The sequence below is a fragment of the Lutra lutra genome, chromosome 1, assembly GCF_902655055.1.
Source record: "Lutra lutra chromosome 1, mLutLut1.2, whole genome shotgun sequence".
NCBI lineage: Eukaryota > Metazoa > Chordata > Mammalia > Carnivora > Mustelidae > Lutra > Lutra lutra.
In genome coordinates this window covers 196,654,961-196,677,702 of record NC_062278.1, presented here as the reverse complement: position 1 = coordinate 196,677,702, position 22,742 = coordinate 196,654,961, and the positions used below count along the sequence as shown (strand labels likewise).

Here is a 22,742-nt window from a genome sequence, read left to right as displayed (position 1 = left end):
CTCACAATCCTGAGATCAAGACCTGAGCTGAGATCAAAGGTCAGATGCTTAACCCACTGAGCCACCCAGGTGCCCCAGTATCAAAATTATTTTTATCATAAAATGAGGTGGGAAGTGTTTTCTTATTTTCTGTTGTTTAGAAGAAAAAGTATAAAACCAAACTGATGAATTCCTTTAAAGTTGACTAGAGCTCCCCTGTAAAACTGATGGTCTCATGGTTTCTCTATGGGAAGGTTAACCCATGGCTCCATTTCTTTACGTGTTACTAACTCTTCAGGTTGCTTATTTCCTCTTGAGCCAGTTGTTCAACAATATTTTGTAGATGTTTCTAGAGAGTTTAAAATTTTACAGGCTATCATGGTGAAATCAGCCATATTATAGCCATATCTGCTATCTTTTTAAAAGAAACAACACTGAGCTGTATTGAATCTTGTTATCATATAGATGTTGCCCCCTTCTTTTTTTCCTGCTCTTATTTTTACTTTCTCGTTGCTTCTACATTTTTTGGGTTGGTTTTCTTGTTCTTTTACCAGCTTCTTAACTTTCACATTTGGCTCATTAAATCTCAGTCTTCTTTTCTTTCTGCTTTTAAGGTCACAGACTTCTCTTTAGGCACTGGGTTAGCTGTGTTTTGATAAACAGTATCTTCATCCCCATCTGGGTCTGAGGATTTCCTGATATCTTTGATCCATTTCTTTTTCATTTGTTATTGTTCTTTAGTTATGTGGTAGACCTACGCTATGATGTGTAGGGTATCTGGGTTTGTTTTGTAACCTATGATGTGGTCACCATTTGTAAATACTCTGTGAATGCTTGAAAACATTTTATAGGTATCCAAAGATATCTTTTAAATCAAGTCTGCTGTTTTTTTTTTTTTTTAAAGAAGGAAGCAAAAACCACAATAAGACACCAGTATGTATCTGTCAGTTTCACAAGAATTAAAAATGCTTGAAAAGTAGAAAGTGTCAGTGAGGGTGTGAGGCATCTGAACACTGACATACTGCCCATGAGCATGTAAGTTGCTGTAACTAGTCTGGCTTTATCCAGTAAAGATGTGGAGGGTGGCAGCGTAGGCCACCCTGACAGTTGCCACTTTGGCATAAGGAAGATTCTGAGCTAAAGACACTTGAAAAACAGCAGGTGCAGGAAGGGGGCTCTGACCAACCCTTGTCTCCCCAAAAGCAGGAGCTAAAACTCCCATGTGAAAGATGCCCTCTCCCTCCCAGGAGGAGAGAAACATTCTTAGCACCAGAGACAGGGAATTAAGCCAAGAGAAATCTACACGAACAGATCTTGTTAGAATAACCCTTGTCTTCCTTCAATCTCACCATATGTTTCAGCTACTTTACTGCCATTGCTATTCTTTGTTCAACCTGGGATGTAAGCCGTTGGGCCCACCTGCTTAAGGGGACTTTGTTTTCCTGTGGGGACTCTCAGGTACCTGAGGAAATCTGTAAGCTTTTCTCTTGTTAATCTGTCGTGGGTCAGTTGAATTCTCAGGCCCAGTTGGAGAACCAAAGAGAGTAGAGAGAAAATTTGCATCCCCCGCAGGTGAGCATGTGTGCGCCCTGGGACTTAGCGATCCCACTTCTGAACCTGTTGTTTGGCAGAAACTACATTCCTATTGTTTGGAGATCTTGTTTGTTCTTCCTCTCCTCCAGGGCCGTGGGGGTTGAGGGCTTCTGGGGGAGGTGTTGGGACATCAGGAAGGGGGCAGCTGGTCTTTGGGGACATCTCCATGCTTCCATCTCAGCAGAGTGATTTGTAGATAGCAGAACTCGAATTTCCAATTTTTCTGGCAGCTGATGGGGAAGGCCTCTGAGGAAGGATGGCGTTATCTGATTCCTGTCAGTCAGTCACTATGGCCTATCCTGTCTGTCTCCCTGAGCAGAGGATGACTGCCTCAGGCCTGCAGCTTCTGGCTCGGAGTGGATACTCAGGAAATGTTTATGGAATGGAGTGAGCTCCCTCTATGCTGGCCATGGACTCATGCATTCACTTGTACAGGCTGTGTGTCAGAGTTGTGCTAGGCAGGGAGCATCGTCAGTGAACGACAGGTTAGGTCCTGCCCAGCATGTTGGCTAGGAAGGCCACATAGGAAACAGTTAAAGAAATAACCAAAGAAGGTAATTTCAGATGGTGGTAAGTTCTGTGAGCAACTGCAAGATTAGGCACCAAGATGGGGATCCTTTAGTAGCCTGGCGGGAGGAGGGGAGCTGGTACAGGGAAGGCCTCTGTCTGAGCTGAGACCTGCATGGATCAGCCTGGAAAGAGCCAGGGAAGAGAGCACCAGGCAGGGAGAATAGTAGAGGCAAAGGCTCTGAGGTGAGGAAGAGTTTGACCCAGTGGAGAAAGAGTGAGAGCCAGCCTCCTAGGTCAGGCTGGATAGGGGTCATAGAGGGCCTGGCGGTTGTGGACTTCCATGGTATTTGCTCTCCAAGGATTTTACCCAGGAGAACAGAGGATTAGATTCATAATCCAAATAGCTTTCTCTGGCTCTGCCTGTGGGAAGTCATTGCAGCAGACAGGAGCTAAAGTGAACTATAGGTCCCAGGGGAACAGCTGGCAGAGGATGGATGGATCCAGCTACACTAACGTATACCTTTAGGTGCCTGGAAAGAGTAGAGGTCCATGGGGCGCCTGGGTGGCTTAGCTGGTTGAGCTCCAACTCTTGGTTTCTGCTTAGGTCATGATCTCAGGGTCGTGAGATCGGGGGTCTGTGCTGAGCGAGGAGCCTGCTTGAGATTCTCTCTCTCCCTCTGCCCCTCCCCTGTTCGCTTTCTCTCTCTCTCAAATAAATAAATAAGTCTTAAAAAGAAGAGCAGAGGTCCAGTGGGGTGAGGGTCACAGTTATGGGTTGAATTGTGTCCCCCCAAAGATATGTTGAAATCTTAGCCCCCTGTACCTATGACTGTCACCTTATTCAGAAGTAGGGTCTTTGAAGTTGTAATCAGGTTAAAATGAGGTCATTAGGGCAGGTGCTAAACCAATATGAGCATTATCCTTATAAGTAGAGGAGGCGAGACACAGACAGGAGAATGTCACGTACCAGTGGTGTGGCAGAGATTGGAGGGACGCATACGCAGGCCTTGGAACAAGGGTGGCTGGTGACATCAGAGGCTAAAGGAAAGGTAGAGAAAGATTCTCCCCTCAAGGCTTCACAGGAGCACAGCCCTGTCAACACCTTGATTTCAGGCTTCTAGCGTCAGGAACTGTAAGAAAATAGATTTCTGTTGTTTTGGGCCCCCTGGTTTGTGGTAGGTGGGTAGGCAGCCCTGGGAAACCAGTATGTCCCTCCGCACTGCCCAGCTGTGAACAGAGTCACCACCGGCATTCCCAGCTGCTGGGTCTGCCGGTCCCGATGGCAGGACTCTGTGAACTTCTCCCACCTCATACATCCCCCAAATGGCCCCAAAGCATTCCCAAGAGCTCTAGTGCATAAGGAAAACCTGGGCGGTCCCCTAAAATAGCACCACTGCCCAGTTTCTGGCTGAGTTCTGCAGGTTCTGGGCATGACATCCCTTATGGGACACCCCATGGCCTATTCTGAGTTTCCATGAAAGCAAGGTGTCACCTAGACCAAGCCTGGCTCTCCTAGCTTCCCTGTGCTGTCTTGCTGTTTTCATTGGCCTTCTCTTCGATGTTAAAAGACAAAAGGATACACTGAGGACCAGGTTGTCTCCTGCGACTTCAACAGTGACACCCACTCCTCTACCTTCGATGCTGGGGCTGGCATTGCTCTCAATGACCACTTTGTCAAGCTCATTTCCTGGTATGACAATGAATTTGGCTACAGCAACCGGGCGGTGGACCTTATGGTCCACATGGCCTCCAAGGAGTAAGAGCCCACTGAACCACCAGCCCCAGCCAGAGCAAGAGGAAGAGAGAGGCCCTCAACTGCTGGCGAATCCCTGCCCCAACTTATCCCCCCAAACACTGAGAATCTCCCAACCTCCACTATTTCCATCCCAGACCCCCTGAAGAAGGGGAGGGGCTTGGGGAGCCCTACCTTTCATGTACCATCAATAAAGTATACTGTACCCAGCCAAAAAAAAAAAAAAGACAAAAGGAAAGTTCCAGCTCCTTGCCCTTTCCCTATGCCCCAGGCACTGAGATCTGATCTCTCCCTTAAACAAAGCCCCTCGTTCATGTCAGCTTAGGAGACACAGTGTTCTGAAAGCAGATCCTTGGGGCCCTGGGAGGGGGGAGCTGCGTGGTTTTTGGATTCCTGCCTTCTCTAAAGCCGGCTTTTGATTTGGCCCCTTCTGCCCCACCTCCAAGCCTTTCATGAAGGAAATTAAATTCTTCTGAACTTTAAGGTCCCTCTTCAGCACGGCTCCCAGTGGGAAGGGAGCCACCACCGACTAGTAACTATACCCAGCAAGGTAACTATACCCAGCAAGGTGAAGATTTATTCTGGCTCGAGAGTCATGGTTTCATCCAGACACTTAAAAAATAAGTGCATGAGCTGGGGAACCAGATGTATCTGGGTTCAAGTCCGGATTCTGGCAGTTGCTGGCTGTGTGATCTTGAGCAGTGAACTCAACCTTTCTGAGTCTGGGTTTCTGCCTTGGTGCAGTGGGGACATGGATGTGTATGGGACTAGTTTTGTGGTGAGGATTCTGTAGGAGTTCAGTGATTGGAAAGCATTCATATTTTTACCTTCAAGAAGTGCCCATTTTACATGTGAGAAGGAGGCCTGAGAGGCCTGTCACCCCTTTGGCTGTGGACCTATGTGGGGTGGGTTTAGTCCAGCTTATGGGTGTAGGCCAGGGTCGGGCTGTGCTGGACAACAAGGTCTCTGCGTGCTCTTGGTTCTGGCATGTGTGGGAGGAATCTGAAGGCCACCTTGCCTCAACTCAGTGACTTCATCTGACCACTTCATGGCTGTGGAATTGGGGAGACACCCCAGGCCAGGAGGCAGAGAGGGGCTACTAACCACGCATGCGTGGGGCCTGGCATCCTTTGGGGGGGATGATTGTTTCTGCCTCCCCTCTTTTCCCTGCCTCATTTGCTCCTAAACCCGTGAATCTAGCACAGCTACCAACACTGTATTGACAGGAGAGGAAACTGGACGCCAGAAAGGGAGACCATCTTGCCCGGGGTCACTCAGGGCCTCTGAGGCAAAGACATTTCCTTAGTGGACGGGGAAGATCAGACTAAAAGGAGGTAGGTGACATAAGGAAGGAAAATAATGTCCTCAGTCTATTGTCCAGGAAAGACTTGCCCTAAGCATGTCTTTCTTGGCCTAAGCATGAAGTAAAGCCCACCATCTTGGCTCCTTCTTTCCCTTTCCAGTCTGGAGACATTAAAAGACACAGGAGTGGAAAAGAGGCCCAGAGGGGCCCCCAAAGGTTATGGGGAGCAGAGGGGCCGAGGTCAGGAAGAGAGGTGTGGGATCTCCTCATTCTGCTCCCAGGACTTTCTCTTGGTGGCTTTTGTGTCTTGTGCCTCTCTGTACCTCTTTCCCTCTTCATCTCTCTTTTGTTTTGTTCTCAGCTCTGTTTTTGAATACTCGAGCAAAAGTGAGAAAAAAAAGAGAATCTTCTCCTTGACCAGAGAGTCTAAAGTAGATACATAGTTGGTTTTTTTTTAAGGGAGGGTGTTGTGGCAAGGTGGGTGGAAAGGTAGGTGGGGGAGTGGGGGGTTAGGGCCCTACTTGAATGAGCCCCATGGCAGGTCCCCAGCCCAGAACCAGGAATTGGGAAGGTCCTACAAGGCCAGGAAGAGTTGCTGCAGACCAAGGGATTCTTTCAGTTCCCGGGACATGCCACGTCCCTCATACCTCGGGGCCTTGGCAGGTCCTCTTGTGTCCCCTGGAAGCCTCTCTTAGCCCCTGACCTCGTTAATCCTCATTCTTCAGAACATCGCTTATGTGTCGGGGAGCTTCCTGATGGCTCTTCTTGCTCTGTGGACCTCCTGTGCCCCAGCTCGTCTCTGCTTCCCTCCTCAGCACCCAGCACCTGCTCTGTCATCCCCAGTGACTTATTTCTCTCTTGCTGGGCTGTGCACCCCGAGGACAGGGCCTAAGTCCTGTTCACTGCTCTGTCTCCTGTGCCTGGGATCCTGGTACAGAGTAGTGCCCAGTTGATGGTTGTTGAATGAATGATAATAATTAAGCCATGAGGTTTTGCATTTGTCCAGGAAGGTGTGTGTGTGTGTGTGTGTGTGTGTGTGTGTGTGTGGTGGGCAGCTGGAGGTGAGGTGCAGAATGTGGAAATTAAAGCTATTGGAGGGAAAGGAGGGAATGTGTGGGAAAAACTGAGGGGTCCAGCCTACATCCTTCCTTGCTGCCTGAGATCTGCATGGATCCTTCTGTGAGCTTGGCCTTCATCCCCACCCTCAAGTAACCCCCCCCCACCCCAGGACTCAGCTGCTGTCTCTCTCTCCCTTCCTTACTCAATTTATTGGGTACTGATTATATGCTAGGTGCTGGAGACATGATGGTGAACCACAAGTCAAACACCGTCTCTCCCTTCCTTCTTGGATAAATCACGGAATTAAAGATGAAATTAGAGCCATGATCAGTGTGGTGGGGAGAGTGCTGAGAGCATAATGGGATTTGCCTGAGTCTGGGCAACTCAGGGTGGGGGGAGGGGGTGGTGGTGCCATGGGGTGTCTGAAGGAGCTTTACCCCCTTCTAATCTCTCTGGCTTCTTCCCAGCTATCCCTGGTGATCCTCCAGGCTTAGGAAAACCTGTAGCCCTATTCATGCAAACACAGTCCCGAGACAAGCTTGCTCTCCCCACCCCAACCTCAGCCCCTTGCCCTGAGTAGACATTTGAGATTCACTCAGGCAAGACTTCCTAGAAGAAGTGTCAGGGGAGCTAGCATCTTTCATCCTTTCTTTCTCCTGCAGTTTCTTTCCCTCCTAAGCTGGGCTTCCAGCCATAGGGATGGACAGGAGACGTTTTAGTCTTGGAAGAGGTGTTTGCAGGACTGTAAGTGATGGCACTGTGACATCACCAAGCAGCGTTCTTTCCTCTGGGCAGACCTAACACCTGGGTAGCAGGCTGCATGGGTGGGGGTGGACTGGATTTCATCCCTGCTAACCCATCCACCCGTTACCTTTGTGCAGTGCCCAGCCCATGCATCTGTTTGGGGCAACCCAGGGCATTAAGCTTCTGAACCCAGGTTGGGGAAGCCAAGGGCAGAGGAGAAGGGCTTTCCTTTTCCCCAACGGGAGGCCTCACGGAACAGGAAAAATGCCTTTTCCCTGTTTCCAAAGGTCTCTCTGCCTGCTTTCAAGTGCCCCTTTCAGTTGCTGCCAGGACATAGCTCCCAGGCTCCCAGATCTCACCCTCTGTCCCTGAGCTTTCCCAGGGAAGAAATTTCAGGGTACCAGGTGAGGGTGGTGAAGGAGGTGAAGAGGAAAGCTCACCACGAGGGGCAGGACGGCATGTTTATCAGTTTGCTTAGGCTGGGAAGGAGATCATGCAGGAGCTTTCAGATCCAGGGGGTGAACAGATGGAGTCAGAAGGGGGAGCATGGACCTGAATGACAAAGTCTGTGCTCCTGATTGTGCAGCATGTGTGTTCGTCTCTCCTCCCAGAACCCCCGGGAGTATGCGCTGCACGTGTGGATGAGGGGGGCTGGTGGGGGCGCTGGGTCCCAGCTGCCCTCAGAGAGGCAGTTGGAGGCAGTGGGCAGAGTGGGGGCCACGGCATGGCAGGGGCAGCGAGAGCCTCCTAACGAGGTCCTCACGCCCCGCCGAGCGGGTGCCGCCGAGCAGCAACCATCCATCATTGGTGGAGATAATTGTTCAGGGAGCCAGTGGGGCCCAGCCAGATGGGCGCCTTTTGGACTCGGAAAGAATGAACACTCCCTTTCAGGTCATTTATCAAATTTAGCTGGATCTCTCATCTTTTTTTTTCCGTTTGTTTCCGTCAAGAAGACTTTTTTCTAATGAAGACGAATGCAGAGCGACCAGTGACTTGGCAAACTCCAGCAGGGTCGGAATACCGGATTCGTTCAGGGAAGTGAAAACCCCAGGTGGTACTGAGTTTCGAGAGCTGTCTTAGAGCATGTGAGGTGTCCAACCTTCAGGGGGTTCCCCTTGGGCTCTGGGGGGACCCCAGCCGGCCCCCCTCTCTGCTGGAACCCTACCTTCTGCTTCCAGATCTGGGGCACCTCAGTTCATCCTAGCATGTGAGGGGAAATCACGGTCCCATGCGGCAGACAAGGAGCCTGAGGCTCTGAGAGGACAAGCAGGTGGCCCTGACAGGGGTCCCTGGTGGGATTTGAACCCTGTGCTTTCTGCTTTGGAGCCCACCTTCATACTCTCCAGCAGTGCAGCTCACTGGCCAAGGGGTCCAGGTTCTTGAGACTGCCTGGTTCAGATCTCCACTGCTTCCTAGCTGGGCGGTCTTGAGCTCCTGTTTAATCTCGTTCAATCTCTCTGCACCTCTGGTTGTTTGGGTAAGGAAAGTATCCACCTCAGAGAGCAGTGGGAATACTGAATGAGAGAGTCTGGGCTGAAGCTGGTGGTCCATTGTGTGCTGTTACGAGTAACAGTTTCCGATAACCAGGATATCATTTAGTATCTGTTTTTAGTATTGGTGGCCTTAGGGGTAGAACTGGGATCACGTCTGGGGCATTGGACTTGGGTAGTAACGGCCTGGAACAGCTTGTGGGCCTGTCCCCTTCCTGGGGGAGGGACACTGGCTGCTGACTGGGGACTGAGGATGGTGTGCCTCGATCCCTGGTCTCCATGGATGGTCAGCTGGGGTCTGAGGTCTGTGAGAGTTGCCGCGAGGGCAGGGATGCCTTTCCCTCCTTGGCCCAGCTCCCAGCACAGGACCCAGTTAATGTTTGTTAATGGGAGGCTGGGGTGGGAGCAAAGGAAGATTTTTGGACAAACGTGCACTTGAACAGATGAAAGGTGGATGTTTGTACACTTAATGGGTAGGAGTCCTCTCTGAGGGGAGGCTCAGTCCTGCCCTTCATGGTGCTGGGGAAGGCGCCCCACTCACTGCCTTCCGCTGTGCTTCTAGAGTTTGGCCTGGAGTTGCCAGGCCTTATGGAAATGGTCTGACCCTGGCCTGGCTGCATGGCCCTGGCAAGTGCTTCTGCTCTCTGGGCCTCAGTCTTCCTGGCTGTCCAATGGGGAGTGGATTGGGCCACATTACCAGGGGGTTTCCAGAGCTGTAACTTTAGGACTCTGAGTAAGCCCTAAGCATGAGAGGGGGTCCAAGAAGCCCTCAAAGACGGCACTATGACCTTTATAGGACAGGCCAGTGCATGTCACGGACCTCCCACAGAGGCCAGCTGGGCTCATGCCTCCAGAAACAGTATAGTAAGCATGAGGGGGGTTGGGTGCAGGTGACCCACAGAGGGGGAGCCTCCCAAAGGGCCTGGCCTGGACTTGCTCACAGCCCGTGCTCCCCAGCGGTCTCCACCACTGAGCAATGTGGGGAAGTCGTGTTCACTCCTGACTCAGCATTTTCATCGGCCACAGGGTGTGATATTAATGCTCTCCGTGGCTCAAAGGGAGGGTGTGAGGCACAGAAGAGGACGCAGAGACGACGTTCCCTGAGCATCTTTTGGTCCCATGCACGGTATCATTTCTCTCTTCCAACAGTGTGAGAAGGAGTATTATCTTTGGTTTATAGGAGGCTCAGAAAGGTGCCTTGTCTTGGCCAAGGTCACAGGATATGTGTTTAGGAACCCACTCCAATCTGTCTGACCCCAGAGCTCATGTGCCCATTCACTGTGCTCTGGGACCTTCTCCCTGGGCCTTTCCCCGGAAGGGCGGGAGGAGGGGCTGGGCCCAGGACAGGCCGTTCTGACTGGTGGAGGCCTCCTGGGATGCTGTGCTGAGGGGGAACCTGAGGCCAGCTGGACCCAGCGGGAAAGGGTCCAGGGCTTGATTTGTGATGTTAGTCATGGGTGATAGAGGAGAGAGAGGCTGTCTCTGAGCTCAATCTGCCATTCCTAGGCCAGGCCTTGTCAGGGTCTTTTCTAGGCGGGGGCTGCCGTTCTCCAGGGTGACTCCTTGCCTGTTTCTGTTTCAGGTAGGGCCTAAAGGCTGAGCTCATCCTCCCTGGGGAGGGAGGAGCTGGAAGGGTATTCCTGAGAGGGGACTGGGTGGGGCCAGGGCGCAAAGCTTTGCTGGGAAGGCAGCTCTGGGCTGCACAGACCATCTACCTGTCCTAACGGCTGGTGACCCGTGCTGGCCATTGCAGGAGGGATGCCCCAGGACATCGACCTGTTAGGATAATGCTGCTGGGGGTGCTGAGGGGAGGCAGGACCTTCCAGACCTGACTGTGCCTGAAACAAAGGAGGTGGGAAGCAGAGGCCAGCACAAGGAGACCCAGGGGTCCTCTCACCCAACACTCTTTTTCCACTTGGGGAAACTGAGGTCCAGAAGGCTTCCTCCACGGGGTCCATGATGTGTCTTAAAATTTGAAAAATGTGGAATGGGCAGGGTTGGCAGAAAATGTAGCCATCTGTGGATTAGGGCTCCTGTTTACTGGGGCCCCCTGGGTCTCAGGCAGCATGCTACCTGTGCTACCTACGTCAGTGGCATCCTCTCACAGCACCTCCCAGGGGGTGGGGACCAGCCTACTTGACAGGGGAGGGGCCGAGAGTCAGAGGGGTTCAGTTCCTTGGCACAGTAGGGAAGTGGATGAGCCGGGACCTGGGCAGACTGACTGCACCGCTGGGGTCACAGTCCTGGGTGATGTGGGCTGAGTGCTTGTATGAGAATCCCCGGGACCCCTGCCTCCCTGTCCGCTATCCAAGATGTCTGGGGGGGCCTCAAGAAGGGGACGGTTGAGCCAGCGCCCCACTCCCCGCCATGCCTGCTCTCTAAAGCAGACACAGGGGATCTGTAGACTACATTTTCAAAAACACTGCATATGCTGTGTATACAAATCCCCAGCTGAGAGCCCAGATGAAGAAGGGGCAGAGTGATGGGACGAGAATTCTAATTCTAACCGAGCATAGCTTATATGTAGCCCACTGTGTGCCTGGCACTGTTGGAAAGACTTTGTGTATATTTTAATTCATTTAATTCTCACGATAAGTCTCTGAGGTAGTGACTCATGGCTCTAATTTACAGATGGGGAAATGAGTCACAGAAAGCTTCAGCAACTTGTCTGTGGACACTCCTGTGCACGTGGGGAAGGGGCAGCCATGGAGCCCGGATGTGGGGAGGTAGAGAGGTATGTGAGTGAGACCAGAAAGCCTGTGACTCTGGGCAGCTCCCAGGTCTGTTCCAGAGATGGAGAGATCAGAAGCCTTTGTCCTAAGCCCCAGCCAGGTTTCTGGATGCAAATCTTGGCTGTGAGCTCAAGGAGGGAGGCCGGTGGGCAGTGCCCGGCAGAGGCCCCATGCAGCGGCTGGTGTGGGGGAGGGCTCCTGCCTGTCAGATGCAGTCCCCCTCCCAATGTTCATGGACCCAGCAGGGCCCTCGGGGGCTCTTACCTTCTTCCCATGGATGGCTCCCATGGCACAGAGTGGGCACCACGCCTGGGTGGGCCTCGGGGGCCAGGTTGGGGATCCTTCTTGCTGGTGCTGATCTCAGGAGCCGGGGCCCAGGGGGTTCCCCGGGCCAGGGTCCCCCGTCCTCTCACAGCTCATTCTCCTCAGGCACAAAGGAGGCTTTCACAGCTGCTCCTAAGCCTAGAGCTCCTCAGACAGGCTTAGGGTGATTGATCCTGTCAGAGGGACTCGGTGTCTCCAGATGGCTCATAGGTCCTGTGGTCCCTGTCACTTCTCACTTCCTGTACCCCTGCCTCTCTCAGGAGGAGAAACAGGCATCCAGGGTCAGGGGAGAAGCAAAGAGGTCCTCTCACCATGCAGCCAGCAGCTGGGGTAAAGCGGGTGACCTCTGGCTGGCCTAGCAGGCAGGACTTGGCCTTCTCGCCGGCTGGGCACCGATCCACAGACAGGTCCTGGACAGGGGAGGCTGTGTGGGACAGCCGGGGCATGCGGCTTGGGGCGGGCTTGTGTGGGGACGTAAACCTCAGGCTGGACAGCCCCATTAATAATTGATCTTTGAAGACACTTGGGAGCAAGGCTCTCCCAGAGCAGGCACTGAGAGCAGAGTACTTCATTCACCAGGACGGTAGTCCAGGCGGGGAGGGCTGGGCTGGGCTTGGGCCAGGAAAATATCTGGAGGCCGGATTCCAGGCTCAGAGCCAAGTTCTCAGAGTTCCCCCAGCAGTCACCCTCCTCCTCACTTGCTACCCCCTTTCCTTCTTTTTATCGCCAGCATGGGACGAGGTTAAGGCTGAAAACCACCTTGGGCTTGAATCCCAGCTCTTTCCTCCCAGTTGTGTGACCCGGGGGACATGATTTGACCTCTGAGGGCCTCAGTTTCTCCATCTCTGTGTGTGCATGTTCCTATAATGCTCTGACAGCTGAAAGAGGTAGGTGTGTACAGCTAAAGCCATTGTTTTGTTAAAGCAAAGCATAAATCAGATGAGGTCATTCCCTGTTTTGGACTCTTTCTCTTGGCCAAAGGGGGAAAACAATGGCTCCTGACCCCATAGGGTGACTTGTGTGAAGCTCTGAACAGAGGATTTGGACAACAGCAGTTGTCTAGCGAAGTCAGGTGCTGCTGTTATAATGCTGTTATAATGCTGTTAATGCTACTTATGATGGAACCACTGCCCCTTGGCAAGTCCTTGGGACCAGTTTTATTAAGCAGAACACCCTTTCTTAAGAGGTGGCTGGGTCGGGGAACCCTTCCAGCCCTCCCTTTCCTCTAGCCTGGCTAGGAGGTGGTGATGGTTTATGGCACACACGATTTATGAAATGGCAGTTGGTGGTAAAGGGTCGGGATGAGGTGTTCTAGATCCAGCTTTGCCCATAGAATGAAATTCCCCATGGTCCAAAGTTCTGTCCCATCAGGTCTTGCTTGCCTCTCAGACCTCATTTCCTATTCCCTTCTGTCCCTGACAATTCCCGGATCATACCACCCTTCTCCTCACCCCAGGGCCCTTGCAGATGCTACTCTCTCTGCCTAGAATGGTTCCCATCTCTTTCCCTTGACTCCATTTTTTAATCTGGCATAGTTCTTTCCTTTTATCCATCAGGGCCCATTATCACCTCCTCAGAGAAGCCTGCCCTGACTCTATGCAGACTAGCCTCCTGGGATCTCTGTTAAATGCTATGAAAAAAGCAATAATCAGCAACTGGAAGGATATTATCTCTGAGTTTATTGTTCAGCTCCTGCACCCGAATGGCAGCTCCACAAAGGCTGGGACCTGTTCGGTGTCATTCATCAGTTTACCCCCTGGGTCTAAAATAGAGCTTGGCACATTGCAGTTACTCAACAAATATTGGTGGAGTGGGGAAGTACAGGATGGGGGATGAAATGAAATAGTCTAAGCAGGTAGTGTCTAACACAGCCCTAGCTCCTTGCAAGAGCTCCCTGGATGGCCAAGTATTCGTCCTGTCCCCTCTGGGCAAGCAAAAATGTGGCTTCTTCCTTTGCTCCTTCCTCTGGGTCCAGTCCCTGGCTCAGCACCCCCGCCTCATTCCCTTTCTCCCGGTTTCATTTATGGCTGGGGTATGGCTTCTGATTTCCTGCCGTAAGGAGAGCAGCTGCAAAATTGTAAAGGGCAGTGACTAAATTGGCTGTCAGCCAGAGCAGTAAAAATGCCATAAGTCAACCCTGAAGATCAAACCCCGTTGGCGGCCATCCCATAATTATCCACCAGCTTGGCTCTTGGTGGGATGGGAGGAGAGAAAAGGAATTTTCCCCATTTATTAATTGTTCCCCATCTGCTTGGAGTCCTGCTGTAATATGACTTATGAGCTGCACTGAAAGCCTGGTTGACTGGAGGCTTCGATTGGCTGAAGGTCCGAAGCCTGGCTCCTGGCAGGATGTGGGTCTGCAGTGAGAGAATCGGACCCCATGCGCGGGCAGAAAGGGGGCGTGGTGGCCCCAGGCACAGCTTCTAGCCTTTCTCCATCTGCGAAATGGATATAAACACCTGCTCCTTCTTGACCCACAATCTTGTAAAGGGAAGCAAGGCTTACAGAACGGGGGAAGGTTTTGAGAACATGGACTCAGAGGTTCTGAGCAATTTTCAAATGTCTTTAGAGGCATTCAGGTGGAAGTGGAGGAGGAAGTGGAGGAGGCCTGGTTGTGAGGAGGAGGAGAGGGAGGAAAACATTGCTCATCCCTGAGTAGTTTCAGGGCAAGTATTTCTGAAGGGTTTGTTTCCTGTAGTGCTGTAGATGGGCTGGGATTCCAACCCTTAATCTGAGGCTTCTTAGCTGTGTGACTTTGGATGGGTCCTTTGGCCTCTCTGAGCCTCCTTCTCCTCAGTGTAAAAGGAGGTAAAAAAGGGCCCGACCCCATGGGGCTGTGAGAATGAAATTCATATAAACCCCTGCACAGAGCATACAGCAGCAATTCCACCTAGAAGTTAGGTGCTGCTGTTAATGTGATAGTAAGTCCTCCGCCCAGTGGTAAGTTCCAGGAATGCTGTCCATCAAGCACAGCGCCTTTCCCCAAACAGGGTAATCTTGCTCCCTTTCCATCTTAGGCTGCCACCTACTGGAGAGGACCGGAATTACAGCTGCAGGAAAGCCCCGCGGGGGCTGAGGGAACAACAGACGCACCACACACTCTGCTTTGCCCTCTCCATCCTCAGTCCTGGGAGAGAGGAGTGGTGTGCTGGAGGCGGAGAGGATAGGGAAATAGGAGGCCCAAGATCTGAGGCCTGTGAGTAGCCCGCAGAGACTCCTGAAGCCTTGTCCACCCTGATGATGAGAAAAATCCATCAACTCTTGTCTGGTTTACTTCCCGAATATCCCTGGCATTGGTCCTCTTTTTTCCATCCCCATGCCATCTCCTGGTCCAGGCTACCACTCTGGCTGATGCAGCAGTCTACTCGCTGGCCTCCCTTTCTCCACTCCCTTCTCCATACAGCAGCCAGGAGGAATTTTCAAAAACTGCAAATCTGATGGGGTCGTTCTCCAACTTCAATCTCTCCCCGTGTCCCCACAGCCCCTGGATAAAGTCCGAGCCCCTGCACCCAGCCCCCAGGACCCTTAAGCCTGTCACTCCTTCCTGCTTAATCCTTGTTACCCGCCTCTGCCCCTCCAGACCTTTCCAGCTTGCAGGCCTGGTTCATGCTGCTCCCTGGCCTGGCCCCCCTCCCCTCTAGGCCTGGTGAACTCCTGTGCCTTCTGCAGGCTTAGTGTGGATGCTGCTTCCTCCAGGATGCCTTCCCTGATCCTGCAGTAACTCCCCACCCCCGACCTGAACATAACCCTTACCAAGTCCTACTGCCTCTTGATCTGGGTCCTTCTAGACTATGAGCAGGGACTGTGTCTGGTTTTCTTCACCGTGGTGTCCCCAGTGCCTACCCAGTTCTTGATGTGTAGCAGGTGAGTTAAGACTGAATAGGAAACCGTCTCATAAGGGGACTACAGACCTAATCTCTCCGCCATTTTCCTGGACTGTCTTGCCTAATCCTGAGCTGACCTGGGGACAGGGTTCCCCGTAGTGGCCACAGTGCCCTGACAGTGGTGTGGAGAATCTGATGGGCATTTGCCGTTTTTGTGATGCCCACCCCGGGGGGACCTATAAGGGGCTGGCTCTAGAATGCCATGTCCTGGGTAGGTTGGCATTATTAACATAATAATTTATATCAGGCTGGGAGCTGGCCTCAAATTGTCCCTTTGCTTGGTTGTGTCCCTTTCCCTATCCTGCTCCCCCACCACTCCCCTACCTGCGTCCTTAATAAATCACCTGCACGAGAACACTCACCTGCCAGTCGGCTTCTGGGATCCACCCTGAGAGGCAGCATGTAAGAGGCAAGATGCAAGCCTTGCTTTCCTCTACAAGATTGTGGGTCAAGAAGGAGCAGGTGTTTGTCCATTTCCCAGATGGAGAAAGAGGGGCTACAAACTGTGCCTGGGGCCACCCAGTGACTTAAATAAATAAATAGTGGATTTACTATTACATTATTAACCTTATTAACTGATGGTCATTTGTGCTCCCTTCCAGCAGGTGATGTGCCAACTGAGGCCTGCCCCTGGGTGAGGAGGGGAGGCACGAGGGGGCATGACCTGTGGTCCCTGTGGTCTCAGCCTCCTGTCTTTCTCTCCACCTTGCATGCAACAGCAGGGGGCCTCTCCCACAGGCCCCACGTGACAGCAGCAAGTGAGGCTCCCTTGTGCTAAGCCTTTCTTCATGGTGAACTGACCCTCTTTATGACAATTCCTGCACACCAGGTGGTCATGTCTCCTCATCCAGGCCCATCCGGCTGTCCATGGTCACTGCCTCTCCCAGGGTACATATGTATATATATGTATTTATTTATATATGTATATGTGTGTGTGTGTGTATAAATTTTTCCTTTTTTGACAACTTTTAGTGATGTGGATATTTTATCATATTTCATGCCCATGAACCCCTGAGAGATGGATAGAATCCTCCACTTCTCACAGGGGCGCTCTGGCTCAGAGGGGACATCTGCTCACCCAGCTAGCCAGAGGAGAGCCAGTGCTCAGACCCAGGCTGGGCTTTCCCTCCACCACACTGCCTGCAACAGAGTAGAACAAGAAGTCAGTCAGCTGAAATATAATGACACTAAATTCATATCTTTCAATAGTTACCCTGAATGTAAATAGGCTAAATGCCCTAATCAAAAAGACACAGGGTATCAGAATGGATAAAAAACCAAGACCCATCAATATGCAGTCTACAAAAGACTCATTTTTAGACCCAAAGACACCTCCAGATTTAAAGTGAGGGGGTGGAAGACAATTTATCATGCTAACGGACCGCAAAAGAAAGCTGGGGTGGCAATCCTTGTATCAGACAAATTAGCTTTTAAACCAAAGACTATAAAAAGAGATGAGGAAGGACACTAGAGTTAAAGGGTCTATTCAACAAGAAGAACTAACAATTGTAAATATCTATGCCCCTAATATGGGAGCAGCCAATTATGTAAGCCAATTAATAACAAACTCAAAGAAACACATCAACAGTAATACAATAATAGTAAGGGACTTTTAACACCCCCTCACTGAAATGGACAGATCATCCAAGCCAAAGATTAACAAGATAATAAAGACTTTAAATGACACACTGGACCAAATGGATATCAACGATAAATCCAGAACATTTTACCCCAAAGCAACAGAATACATATTCTTCTCTAGTGCACATGGAACATTCTCCAGAATAGATCACATCCTGGGTCACAAATCAGGTCTCAACCAGTACCAAAAGACTGTGATCATTCCCTGCATATTTTCAGACCTCAATGCTCTGAAGCTAGAATTCAATCACAGGAGAAAAGTTGGAAAGAACTCAAATAAATATATGGAGGCTAAAGAGCATCCTACTAAAGAATGAGTGGGTCAACCAGGAAATTAAAGTAGAATTAAAAAAATTCATGGAAACAAATTAAAATGAAAACACAACTGTTCAAAATCTTTGGGATGCAGCAAAGACCGTCCTGAGAGGAATGTATATAGCAATACAAGCCTTTCTCAAGAAACAAAAAAGGTCTCAAGTACACAAAGTACCCCTACACCTAAAGGAGCTGGAGAAAGAACAGCAAAGAAAGCCTAAACCCAGCTGAAGAAAAATAATAAAGATCAGAGCAGAAATCGATGAAATAGAAACCAAAAGAGCACTAGAACAGATCAACAAAACTAGGAGCTGGTTCTCTGAAAGAATAAGATTGATAAATAAATAAGATTGATAAACCCTTGGCCAGACCTATCAAAAACAAGAGAAAGGACCCAAATTAATAAAGTCATGAGTGAAAGAGAAGAGATCACAACCAGTACCAAATAAATACAAATAATTAAAGGACATATTATGATCAACTATATGCCAGCAAATTGGACAATCTAGAAGAAACGGATGCATTCCTAGAAATGTGTAAACTAGCAAAACTGAACTAGGACAAAAGAGAAAACCTGAACAGACCCATAACCAGCAAGGAATTTGAAGCAGTAATCAAAAATCTCCCAACAAACAAGAGCCCACCAGAGGAATCCTACCAAACATTTAAAGAATACCTATTCTCCTGAAACTGTTCCAAATAATATGAATGGAAGGAAAACTTCCAAACTCATTTTATGAGGCCAGCCTTACTTTGATGCTAAACCCAAAGACCCCATCAAAAAGAATTACAGACCAATATCCCTAATGAACATGGATGCAAAAATTCTTACCAAAATACTAGCCAACAGGATCCAACAGTACATTAAAAGGATTTTTCACCATGACAAAGTGGATTTATTCCTGGGCTGCAAGGTTGGTTCAACATCTGCAAATCAGTCTATTATTAATGTAGTGTATCACAGTGAAAGAACAAGAACCATATGATCCTCTCAACGGATGCAGAAAAAACATATGACAAAGTACAGCATTCTTTCTTGATTAAAACTCTTCACAGTATAGGAATATAGGGTACAAACCTCAATATCATAAAGGGCATCTATGAAAAGCCCACAGCAAGTATCCTTCTCAATGGGAGAAACCTGAAAGCTTTTCCCCTAAAGTCAGGAACACGGCAGGGCTGTCACTGTCACCACTGCTATTCAACATAGTACTGTAAGTCTTAGCCTCAGCAATCACACAACAAAAAGAAATAAAAGGCATCAAAATCAGCAAAGAAGAAGTCACTCACTCTTTGCAGATGATATACTTTAGGTGGAAAACCCAAAGACTCCACTCCAAAACTTCTAAAACTCATACAGGAATTCAGTCAAGTGGCAGGATATAAAAATGCACAGAAATCAGTTGCAATTTTTTTAAAATTTCTTTTCAGCGTAACAGTATTGTTTTTGCACCACACCCAGTGCTCCATGCAATACGTGCCCTCCCTAATACACACCACCTGGCTCCCCCAACTTCCCACCCCCCCCCCCGCCCCTTCAAAACCCTCAGATTGTTTTTCAGAGTCCATAGTCTCTCATGGTTCACCTCCCCTTCCAATTTCCCTCAACTCCCTTCTCTCCATATCCACATGTCCTCCACGTTACTTGTTATGCTCCACAAGTAAGTGAAACTATTTGATAATTGACTCTCTCTGCTTGACTTATTTCACTCAGCATAATCTCTTCCAGTCCCATCCATGTTGCTACAAAAGTTTCATTTCTATACACCAACTGCAAGACAGAAGAAAGAAATTAAGGAGTTGATCCCATTTACAATTGCACCCAAAACCTTAAGATGCTTAGGAATAAATCTAACCAAAGAGGCAAAGAATCTGTACTCAGAAAACTATAGAAGGAAATACAAATCAAAACCACAGTGAGATACCACCTCACACCAGTCAGAATGGCTAAAATTAACTAGTCAGGAAATGACAGATGTTGGCGAGGATACGGAGAAAGGTGAACCCTCCTACACTGTTGGTGGGAATGCAAGCTGGTGCAGCCACTCTGGAAAACAGGATGGAGGTTCCTCAAAATGTTGAAAATAGAGCTACCCCATGACCCACCAATCGCACTACTGGGTATTTACCCCAAAGATACAAATGTAGTGATCTGAAGGGGCACCTGTACCCCAATGTTTATAGCAGCAATGTCCATAATAGCCAAACTATGAGAAGAGCCTAGATCATCAACAGATGAATGATGGTATATATAACAGAATGGAACACTATGCAGCCATCAAAAGCCTGAAATCTTGCCATTTGCAACAACATGTTTGGAACTAGAGGGTATTATGCTATGCAATAAGTCAGAGAAAGACAATTATCATATGATCTCACTGATATGAGGAGTCTGAGAAACAAGACAGAGGATCACAGGGGAAGGGAGGGAAAAATGAAACAAGATGAAACCAGAGAGGGGGACAAACCATAAGAGACTCTTAATCTCAGGAAACAAACTGAGGATTGTAGGAGGAGAGGAGGGTGGGAGGGATGGGGTGGCTGGGTTATGGACATTGGGGAGGGTACCTGCTATGGTGGGTGCTGTGAATTGTGTAAGACTGATGAATCACAGACCTGTTCCCCTGAAACAAATACATTATGTGTTAATAAAAATTAAATTTAAAAAAGCTATTTCATGGTAAAAAAAAAAGGAAACTATAGAATACTCATGAAAGAAACTGAGGAAGACACAAAGAAATGGAAAAACATTCCATGCTCATGGATTGGAAGAAGAAATATTGTTAAAATGTCCATGCCGCCTAGAGCAATCTATACATTTAATGCAATCCCTATCAAAATACCATCAACGTTTTTAAAAGAAACTGAACAAATAATCACAAAATTTGTATGGAACCAGAGGAGACCCTGAATAGCCAGAGAAATGTTGAAAAAGAAAACCAAAGCTTGTGGCATCACAATTCTGGACTTCAAGCTCTATTACAAAGCTGTCATCATCAAGACAGTATGGCACTGGCACAAAAACAGACACATCAATGGAACAGAATAGAGAGCCTAGAAATGGACCCTCAACTCTATGGTCAACTAATCTTCAACAAAGCAGGAAAGAATATTCAATGGAAAAAAGACGGTCTCTTCAACAAATGGTGTTGGGAAAATTGGACGGCCACATGCAAAAGAATGAAACTGGACTATTTCCTTACACCACACACAGAAATAGACTCAAAATGTATGAAAAACCTCAATGTGAGACAGGAATCCATCAAAATCCTTGAGGAGAACACAGGCAGCAACCTCTTGGACCTCAGCCACAGCAACTTCTTCCTAGAAACATTGCCAAAGGCAAGGGAAGTAAGGGCAAAAATGAACTAGTGGGACTTCATCAAGATCAAAAGCTTTTGCACAGCAAAGGAAACAGTTAACAAAACCAAAAGACAACAGAGGGGGAGAAGATATTTACAAATGACATATTAAAGGGCTAGTATCCAAAATCCATAAAGAACTTATCAAACTTACACCTGAAGAACACATAATCCAATCAAGAAATGGGAAGAAGACATCAACAGCCATTTTTCCAAAGATATATACAAATGGCCAATAGACACACGAAGAAATGTTCAACATCACCTGGCATCAGGGAAATACAAATTAAAACCACCGTGAGATTACCACCTCACACCAGTCAGAATGGTTAAAATTAACCAGTCAGGAACCAACAGATGTTGGCAAGGATGCAGAGAAAGGGGAACCCTCCTACACTGTTGGTGGGAATGCAAGCTGGTGCAAACACTCTGGAAAACAGTATGGAGGTTCCTCAAAAAGTTGAAAATAGAAGTACCCTATGACCCAGCAATCGCATTACTGGGTATTTACCCCAAAGATATAAACGTAGTGATCCGAAGGGGCACGTGCACCCCAATGTTTATAGCAACAATGTCCACAACAGCCAAACTATGGAAAGAGCTTAGATGTCCATCCACAGATAAATGGAGAAAACAGATTTGGTATATATATAGAATGGAATACTGTGCAGCCATCAAAAAGCCCGAAATATTGTCATTTGCAATGACGTAGTTGGAACTAGAGGGTATTATGCTGAGTGAAATTAAGTCAATCAGAGAAAAACAATTATCATATGATCTCACTGATATGAGGAATTTGAGAAACAAGACAGAGGATCATAGGGGAAGGGAGGGAAAAATGAAACAAGACAAAACCAGAGAGACAAACCATAAGAGACTCAATATTAGGAAACAAAATCAGGGGTGCTGGAGTGGAGGGAGTGTTGTGAGGGATGGGGAGCTGGGTGGTGGACACTGGGTAGGGTACCTGCTATGGTGAGTGCTGTGAATTGTGTAAGACTGATGAATCACAGACCTGTCCCCCTGAAACAAATAATACATTATATGTTAATTTAAAAAAAAGATATAAGTCAGCCAAGAGAAAAGGAGTGGCACCATCAGGGTCCAGGGACTGCAGAAAGGCCCCACTCAGTCCCGGGGACTGGGGAAGGAGGGTGACCGGGTTCAGTGGCAGCCCTATGTAGCACTGATGGTCTTGGAACAAAATGGCAGGAATGGAATACATTTGTTTGTGTATGCGGCCGTCAGGCATTCTATACCACACAAATGTGAATGTCTGCATAAGGGTTAGTGGGGGGTTGCCAGCAAACTCCCCCTTTAATCCCTGAGAGTGATCTGCCCTGGGAAAAACAGGGTAATGGGATTGTGCATGGTGGTGGCTGGCTGGGTGCCCTCCTTAGACTTCCTCAACCCAGCCTGTTCAGAGTTGGCCTGTTAGGCTCTGAATACCCATCTCAACCCCACTGCAACTGTAGCCCAAATTCCAGCCCACCATGGCCCCTGGCTGAAGGGTCCCACACTGTTGTCCTCCTCTCTACCGTAGACCCTCTGGGCACACTGGAAGCCTTGCCCATCCCCAGGGCCCCACATCCCTGTATGCAGGACCTGAGTGTCTGGTGGTCCACTGTTCAGGGCATTTGCACTTCCATGGGAGTTTTGTGGTCTCCCTGCTCCACACCCAGGAGCCCGGTTATCAGTCCTGTCTGCCTCCATGTCCCCCTCCCAGGATTTGGTCTAGCCACGCCACCCATGGCCCTTCTCAGACACCTCAGGCAGGGTGTTTGTGCCATGTCCCTTGAGCCTTACCACCTCCGTGGGCTCCAGTGGCTGGTGTCAATGTCTCCTGGCTAAGGACTCACACTGCAGCCACACTTTCTTCTGTAGTGCAGACAAGAAGTGCTCAGGAGTTCCCATCAGCCCCAGCGGTAGCAGCTCCCCAGCGCTGACAGGGTGATGCATAAGCAGCTCACCTCCCTCCCCCTGGCTCAGAGATCTCTGATAGGTGTACTCACGGACTCCCAGGAGGCCTCAAGGAACTAGGCTCCCCTCACGC

At 49.3% G+C, this 22,742-nt stretch overlaps 1 protein-coding gene across 1 annotated transcript in view; it reads right to left on the bottom strand.

The window, feature by feature from the left end:
• Positions 1-11,793, bottom strand: part of FAM107A (family with sequence similarity 107 member A) — a 52,671-nt gene extending 40,878 nt beyond the window's left edge. The window contains exon 1 of the mRNA XM_047690764.1: positions 11,428-11,793. Within this exon, the coding sequence (XP_047546720.1) occupies positions 11,428-11,451 (24 nt within the window). The 5' untranslated portion in view covers positions 11,452-11,793. The remainder of the gene's footprint in view (positions 1-11,427) is intronic.
• Between the last annotated feature and the right edge of the window lie 10,949 nt (positions 11,794-22,742).